The 8,859-nt window shown below is 40.3% G+C and overlaps 1 protein-coding gene across 1 annotated transcript in view; it reads right to left on the bottom strand.

The window, feature by feature from the left end:
* Positions 1-304: 304 nt before the first annotated feature.
* The window catches only part of LOC114053774 (vexin-like), a 29,667-nt gene continuing 21,112 nt past the window's right edge, over positions 305-8,859 (bottom strand). Inside the window, exons 4-6 of the mRNA XM_027876901.1 lie at positions 6,841-6,902; positions 3,681-3,781; positions 305-491 (exon numbers count right to left, since the gene is read on the bottom strand). Of these exons, the coding sequence (XP_027732702.1) occupies positions 305-491; positions 3,681-3,781; positions 6,841-6,902 (350 nt within the window). The remainder of the gene's footprint in view (positions 492-3,680; positions 3,782-6,840; positions 6,903-8,859) is intronic.

Below are 8,859 nucleotides of genomic sequence, written 5' to 3'. Positions count from 1 at the left end.
GGTGGATGGAATGCACATCAACTCAAGATCCCTTTCAGGCTTGTGACTGCTTCTAAGAAGAGATGGTTATATCTTGTCTTGGGGGAAAATCCTTTTCCTCCATTTCAAGGGAGGCAGATTTGTGAAAAGGGAGGAATAATGGTATGTTCTGTATTACCCACTAGGAGAGTAGGGTGTGACTCAACACCTTTTATTATTGTGTTATTAGAGGATCTTAGTATTTGGAGCTGGAAAGGACCATTGCCACTGCAAAAGCAATCTGAAGTTTGGAGAACTCAGCAGCTCCAGGAGGAAAGGTCACCTTTCAGTCGGCCTCAAAGGCGCAGTTTGTGGCTCCCAAATACTCTGACTTCTTCTTGTGCTTCATCCACATTTTCCGGAGGATGTTGGGGGTGCCACAGCTAGTTCTGCCTGTCAGCGGTACCGAGGCTTCTGCTCCCTGGGGAAAGGCTGGATCATCTTCAGGCATCTTCCTGGCCAGTCGTGTAGGTCTAAAGAGAGGGGTGGAGGAGGGAACAGAAATAATTTCTACTCTTTGCCTCATTGCAATGATATTGAGTCTCTTTCCTTTTGCATCTGGTATGCCCCTTTCCTGGGAGGGAGGAGAAGAAACTCTTCCGCCCCTGTCCTCAGGCTGATGCCAGCAGGAAGGGAGGTGGCTAGATTATTCCCATGGAGCAGGCTTGTGTTGAAAAACCTTCAGTCCTTCCTATTGTCTTAGCCTGGCATTTAGAAGCCTCTACAATCTGACTGCAACCTACCTCTCCAGCCTTTATTATAAGCTGGACTTATAACTGTTATTCAGTCTTCTTGTTTTCCCCCTGTAGTGTATCAGAGTATGTATGCATGCAGGCCTCCTTACAGAGTTATTTATTTTTGTCTCCTCCATTTCAATGTGAGCTCATGGAAGGCAGGGACCATTGCTTTTTTTTTTTTTTTTTTTGGTCTTTCTTTGTATCTCCAGTGCTTGGTACTGTGCCTGACAAAAGTGCTTGGATTTTTTTTTTTAATCAAAATGTGTTTTTTGAGTACTATGTGGGATATCAAAGAAGAAAATATTGTGCCCCTATCTGTAAAGAGTCTATAACAGTCCCTTCACCCCCTCCCCACAATAACTGTAACTATATAAATGAAGACCACTTGAAATTTCAGCAAAACTCAGGAGAAATGGATGACTTTAATTTTAATTAAAAAATTAATTAATTAAAAATGAAAATTAATGTTAACTTATCAGATCATAGATTTAGAGTTAGATGGGGTTTCACAGGCTATCTAGCCAGTCCTGGCCCTCCTGGCAGAAGTACTTGTTGACATGATGGACTGAATGCACTCCCACCTTACTCAACCTGTTCAAATCCTCATTTTCTTCCAGGCTCCATTTAGGTGTCTCTTCCTTCAAAAAAAACCTTCTCTGATGCCCTGAGGTGATAGTGACCTTTCTAGGGTCAATTTTTCCTTGAATTTGCCTTTGCCCCTATCATACAGTACCTTCAATCAATAATCAATCAACCATTATTTATTAAGTACCTGCTATGTATGGAAAACAGATAGAAAGAATGAAACAATTCTTATTCACATGGTGCTACCTTGTATCATGTTTATTTATTGCACATCATATTCCCCTCCACCCACTGCAAACTGTGAGGGTACTTGAGAATCCCTAGTTCCTAGTACAACGGCTTGCAAATGGTTTTGTTGGTCAGTTGTGTCTGACTCTTCGTGACCCAATTTTGGGTTTTCTTGGCAAAGGTAGTAGAGTGGTTTACCATTTCCTTCTCCAGCTCATTTTACAAGGTGAAGAAACTGAGGCTAGTGAGGTTACACAGGTGGTATCTGAGGCTAGATTTGAACTCAGGAAGATGAGTCTTCTTGACTCCAAGCCTGAACTCTATTCACTCTGCAACTACAAGCAAGTGGTAGATGTTTACTAAATGCTTGTTGAATGGAACTGCATGGGGTAGGGTCAGGTGCTTCAAGGTCTCAAGCCCTACTTCTATCCTGTTCACACTGGATGATGGTTGACCCAATAGAAGCAAAAAGATACAATATAGCCTGGTTCCCATTCTTTACAGAGTGAGGAGGGCTTCTTTTCCTTCCTTATCTATACCTGCTCTGACTGAGAGGTGGGGATTTTTAAAAGTTCCCTGGGGAAGCTAGGGGGGGAAAAGGTCCAATTTTTTTTTTTTCTTCTCAGTGTCTGGTGTCATGGAACTAATGAAAATGTATATGTATTAGAACCAGGGGTATAGACTGTTTTCAAATGCAGTGATTTTCATTTGTCTGCTTGTCTACCAGTAGAAATCAACTATGACTATTGGCATGCAAAGTAATACGCAACTCAGGGCCATACTTTGGGGAAAGTCTCTTAACATAAGACTGGGGACCCAGCTACTGTGATTCTTTTGGCTTCACCCTCAGGTGTTGGCTAAAGTCTGAAGTCTGTTTTTAAATCTTTCTAACAAATTCTTCTAGTTGGCCAAGTAGTTTTTGTTCACACTGATCTCATCAGTTTTTTTTTTTTTAACTCTTATATAGCATTTATTTTCTGACTCACTCATTTTGGCATTTAATTGTATCAGTCTTAGATTCATGGTTGCAACTGTTTCTTTTACTAGATTGAAAACTCCTTGCAGGTAGGCCCTCTTTCATAGATGTAATTCAGTTTGACAGACATTTACTGCCTGATAGTGTAAGGCACTATGCTAGGCACTGGGAATAGAAAGATTCACAATGGATCAGTCCCAGCTCCCAAGTTTAATTTCTACTGCTAGATACTATATGTATATTATATTATATACTATATTACAGATATACTCATTTGTAGAGAGAGCAAATGCAAACAATTGGGGTGAAGGGGACGGACTAATTAAGGAGGTGGCCCTGGTATTGTCTTGATGGAAGAGGAGGCTTATGGGAGGTGGAGGTGAGAAGGGCCTGAGAGATGGCCCTTGTGCATGCATGTTGCACAAAGATGAGAGCTGGTTGTTCAATTTGGCTGGAATGTAGAGTGTGTAAATGGGAGTGATGTAGACTTCTTTTCTAACCCATCTTGGTATTTATCATAGTACTACTGAGCACATACTAGTGTTTTAACTTGACCTAAATCAACTTGATTTGAATTAAAGACTTTTGTTTAGCATCTTCTACCCTTAATTCACAAGGTAATTTTGATACCAATACTTTCATTTGGGGCTCTACAGGGAACATAGTCTGTATTTATTCACGTAGTTATTTGCAGTTGTCTTCCCTTTGAGAACATGAGTTCCTTGAAGGCAGAGACTATTTTTTTGCCTTTTTTTTTTTTTTTTTTGGTATCTCCAGCCTTTAGTTCAGGGCCTGGCGCCCAGAAAACGCTTAATACATGCTTGTTGATTGGCTTTGAAAAAATTCCACAAAAAATAAAACCAAATTGATATTCATTTCCGAAGAGTCTGAGCTCTAAAATAAGCACCCAAGTTAATGGAATTATTTCCATCAAAAAGTACTTCAGACCAATCCTCAAGAAATAACTGATGAGGCAGCTCTAGAGAGAGGAAGTTCACTGCCCTCATTTGGAGGTGATTTGTGATGGGCGAAGTTTTTGAGTAGCTGGATGACCTCTGACCTAGTCCACCTGCTACTCCTTTGCCTCCTTTCAGACAGGCATTTGCCAGGAAGCCTCAAAAACTCAGAGAACTTACTCTTTTGTCAGAGTGCGATCACTTTCTTCTGCTGCTGCAATTTCACTGGCAGGAGGCTGTTTCACGGTAATCCTGGGCACTGGTAGTGAGGTCTGGGATATCTGTGCCATGCAGAAGGATGAAAGAAAAGTGTCAGGATATGGCTATATACTCATGTTTCTAATAGCATTGATTGAACTTACTGAAAGGGAGACTTTGTAAATTGAATTTTAAAAAGTGCAGAGAAAAAGCAGCAGAGAGACAAGTGATCATTCAATGACAGAAGAGTTTTGGCACTTGGAGTCATCTTCAACTATTATTTCTCCTTCATCCCTATTATTTGAATTTATCATCAGGTACTATTAATTCTTCGTTTGAAATGACTGCTAGGAAAAAAAAAAGGCCTGCTAGGTATACCTTCTTTACCAAACCACAACAATGACCAGGTCAAGGCCTTTGCCACCTCTTGTCTGAACTGGAATAACAGCTTCTCTGACTCCAGTTTTTGAAGCAATAGCAACTCATATTTGTATGTATCTAAGGATTTGCAAAGTGCTTGCTTCTGAAAACCCTGTGACGGGAGGAGTGCAAGTACTATTATCTCTATTTTTGTTGCTATTGTTATTTTCGTGACCCAATTTGGAGTTTTCTTGGCAGAGATACTGGAGTGGTTTGCCATTTCCTTCTCCAGCTCATTTTGCAGATGAGGAAACTGAGGCAAACAGGGTTAAGTGATTCGCTCAGGGTCACACAGCTAGTAATTGTCTTGAGGCCAGATTTCAACTCAAAAAGCTGAATCTTCCTGACTCCAGTCCCAGCACTCTATCCCCTGTGCCACCTTGCTGCATCTCCATTTTATAGAGAAGGCAGAGGAGATTAACTGACTTGCTTGGGGCCACATAGCAAGATAAGCATCAAGGTGAAAATTCAAATTCAGATCTTCTGATTCCAAAGCCAATGCTTTTCCCACTAACAACAACAAGCATTTATATAGCATTTACTATGGGCCAGGTACAGTGGTTAGTGTTTTACAAATATTATCTTATTTGATTCTCACAACAACCCTGTGAGGTAGATCCTATTATTATTCCCATTTTATAGTGGAGAAAACTGAGGCAAACAGAGGTTGTCACTTGCCCCAGGACCCATAGCTAGTAACTGTCTGAGGCTGGATTTGAACTAAGGTTTTCCTGACTCTTCATCCACTATAACATCATGCTGCCATAGTGATCATATAGTTTACAGGGATAGAACATATGTTGGGGTTGGTAATCATTCCACTTCTTCCTTTCTGAGGTCACCATCTTTGATTTCTGTTCTGTCTTCCACTTTCCAATTATCGCCATCATCACTACCTGACCCCCTCTCCACCATACACCATATCTCAGCTGCCGCTGTCACCCTTCTGAGGACAATGTCTAGGCTTGAGGCTGAGTGCTACAGTTCTTAAGCCTCCCTGATTATTGTGGTTGCTTTCCTGCCTTCCCTTGATTTTCAAAGTGAGAGTCCAGAACCAACTCATATGCTGTATGAACTTGGGCAGATCACATAACCTCTTTTTAACATAGTCTCTTCATTTGTCTGCCTGGGGTGATGACACTCAACCAACCTACCTGATAGACAGTTGTTGAGGATCAAATGAAATAATAGGTTGGAAAATTGGCTTGGTTCCTTCTTTCTTTCTTCCTTCCTTCCTTCCTTCCTTCCTTCCTTCCTTTCTTCCTCTCTCTCTCTCCCTTTCTATTTTTTTTTTTTTTTGAGGTGGAGTGGAGTGGGTAGGGAAGGAATTGGGAGGTTGAGCACAAAGTTAAAGCAGGAAGAAGGTTGAAAAAAGTCCTAATACTGAGAATCTGCTACTAATACATTGTATGACTGGCTCACTCACTTCCTTTCTCTGGGCCTCAGTTTCCTTATTTATTAAATGAGAAAATTAGATTAGATAGCCTCTATGTTCACTTCTAACCCTAACATTTCTGAGCATCTTTGTAGCTTATGTTGAGGTTTTTCAAGATCTCTTCACACCTCTGAGCTCATGTCATCTTAAACTGCAAGCTTTACTCCAATCAATCAACATTTATTAAGTGCCTACTATGTTCCAGGCACTATGCAAAGTGCTGGGAATACAAAAGAGGCAAAAGATAACCCCTGCCCTCTAGGAGCTTACAATTTAATAGAGGGGACAACATGCAAACAAATATATACAAAGCAAGCTATACACAGGATAAATAGGAAATAATTAAAAGAGGGAAAAGGCATTAAGAGGAGTTGGGGAAAGCTTCCTGTAGAGGGTGGGATTTTAGTTGGAACTTAAGGGAAGCCGGGGAAATCAGTATTCAGAACAGAGGAGGGAGAGCATTCCAGGTATGGGAGATAGCCAGAGAAAACACCCAAAGCTTACAGATAGTGTCTTATTCATGGAACACCCAGGAGGCCATGTTACTGGATCAAAGAGTACACGTTGGGGAGTAAGGTGTAAGAAGACTGGAAAGGTAGAAGGGGGCTAGATTATGGATGTCTCTGAATGCCAAGTGGAGAATCCAAGGCAGGCAGGCTGCATGAGAGATAATAACATCTAAAAGATGAAAGAGGGGATGTAGAATTTATTCAGATACAAAGGAGTCCTTGGCAGAAATTTAAAAAAAGGAATACTTATCCGAAGTGCTTAGGCTGAGGGGTATTTTGTTTTCTTATGAAAATCTTATCACTCCTTCAAATGTAACTGGTAATTAACCAGCTATTCTCCAAATGATTTAGTGAAGGACTTATAGTAGGCATTGGACAAATGCTTGTTGATTGATTGACTTGGCAAACTGAAGGACTGCTCCTCTTCCCCACTCCAGGCCACCTAGTGTGAGCTAGTGACAAAAGAGGGAACAAAAACATCCCCTGTCTCTATTCGTGACCAAGTTGGCACCATTCCCTACTATATTAGACCAGTTGCATTAGAACTGAATTGTCTTAAAAGAGAGTTGTTAGTGATATGTAATTATCCCTTGCCAAAAGTGGTTATATGGTAAGGTTAAAAACCAAATGGTTTTAAAAGCAGAAAAGTTTTCAACAGTGAGATGCCTTTCTATCATTCTCAGGTCTAAAACAAAGGATACTCGGTGTCCCTGTTCATGGCACATAGGAGGACAGGCATAGCACAGCAGGTATAGTTAGCTTAATTTATCTTACTTACCAGAGATTTTCCATATGCTCGATTCCCACACAGAATTAATGGTTTGGGTTCAGAAATTCCCACTGCAGAGCAGAACAGAAATAGCATTATCATTCAATGGTACCATGTGTCCTGCCTCTCCCTATTTCTGTGTATGATTCTCGTAGCCAATACTCAACGTAAAGGTAGTTGAGGAGTTTGTGCTAGGTGCTGAAATCAGAAGGCAGGGTGAGGATCTCCAGGAAGGTAAGTGAAAATTTTTTGAATGTCAAGTAAGATAATAACCTTTTCTCTTAGCACTTTTTAAATGGAGAAATGAAAAAAAAATCAACCCCAAGCCCCTGTAATTTACACCTAGGGGTCTAGCATCATGGGAATTTTCCTGATTTGCTTTAGAGAAGTGGAAATTGCCTAACTCTGTCAGATAGTTCAATCTTACCAACCTTAGAAGTATATCATAGTGTCAGTGAAATAATGAGTTGTAAGGGACTTCAGAGACTGCCTATAATAATAATAATAGTAGTCACATATTTTTATATAGCACTTTAAGTTTAGCAAAGTGCTTTCCTCATAATTACCCCATGAAGAAGGTAGACTAATTGAATCCCTGATCAAAGCATGTCAATAACATCCTGACCAGTAATCATCCATCCAATTCCTGATGATATCTAGCAATGGGGCATTTCACTACCAAGAGATCAATGGATCAATGATCACAGGGTCTCTGTGTATTCTTTCTTTGAATAAGAAGGACCCTTTCTTGTGTCAGAGTTACTCCTTTGGAGGAGGAATAGAAGAGTCCTGTGTGTATGTTAGGTGAATCCTCACGTTATAGGTGTCCTCTACGTCCTGACTTACCAGGCCTTCCAAGATCAAAGAACATCCTATAAAAAAAAAAAGCAAAAAACGATCCATGGTCTTTCAAAAACAGATGTATCTACTGAGAGAATCTTGGTAATATTCAAGCATGATTATGTCCTAGAACAGTGATTCTCAGAGTGTGGCCCAGGGATTGAGACCCTTTTAGGGAGTCCATGAGGTCAAAATTATTTTCATAATAATATGAAGACATTTTAATTTCTAATATACTAAAAATGTATAGATATAACCCACTTAAACAAAAGCTATTTTGGGAGGGGTCCTCAATAATCTTTAAGAATGTAGATGGGTAGAGGCAGCTAGGTGGTGCAGTGGACAGAGCTACAGCCTTGGAGTCAGGAGGACCTGAGTTCAAATCTGGCCTAAGACACTTGACACTTACTAACTGTGTGATCCTGGGCAAGTCACTAAACCCTGATTGCCTTAAAAAGCAAAACCAAAAAAAAGAGTGTAGATGGGTCCTGAGACCAAAAAGTTTGAGAACCACTGTTTTAGCATATTCTAGTGTGATTTCCAATTCTCAATACCATCTCTGCCAACCATTGCCTTTTGGAATATGGTGATAGAACCAGTCAACGAAAAGAGAGGTATGGCAATTCAAGAGACTGGTAATGATAGCTGTGGATATCTTCTGATCCTTTTTTACTCAGATTGAAACATAGATCAGACCAGAGAGGGGACAGAATTTTAAAATGTATTTTAATTGAATGATTTGAAAAAGTTAATTTTTGATGATGAGTGCTTATTAAGCTCCTTGAGGTAAGGACTGCTTTCCTTTTTTTTTTTTTTTAATCTTTACATTCTCAGAGCCTGGGGTAGCTAGGTGGTACAGTAGATTGAGTGCCAGGCCTGCAGTCAGGAAGATTCATCTTCCTGGGTTCCAATATGGCCTTACACATTTAATAGCTGTGTGACCCTAGGCAAGTCACTTAACCCTGTTTTCCCCGGTTTCCTCATCTGGTAAATGAGTTGGAAAAGGAAATGGTAAACCTCTCCAGTATCTTGGCTGGGAAAACCCTGAATAGGGTCACAAAGAATTGGAAATAACTGAAAAATGACTTAACAACAACAAATTCCTGGAGCCTGATAGTGTCTTGCCCATTGTAGGGACCTAATAAAAGTTTGTTGAATGTGGTATCCCTTTTGCATCAAACTCCTAGT

This window comes from Vombatus ursinus, unplaced genomic scaffold, assembly GCF_900497805.2.
Source record: "Vombatus ursinus unplaced genomic scaffold, bare-nosed wombat genome assembly UNPS02014812.1, whole genome shotgun sequence".
In the NCBI taxonomy this organism is placed as follows: domain Eukaryota; kingdom Metazoa; phylum Chordata; class Mammalia; order Diprotodontia; family Vombatidae; genus Vombatus; species Vombatus ursinus.
This window is presented reverse-complemented; position numbering and strand designations above follow the sequence as displayed.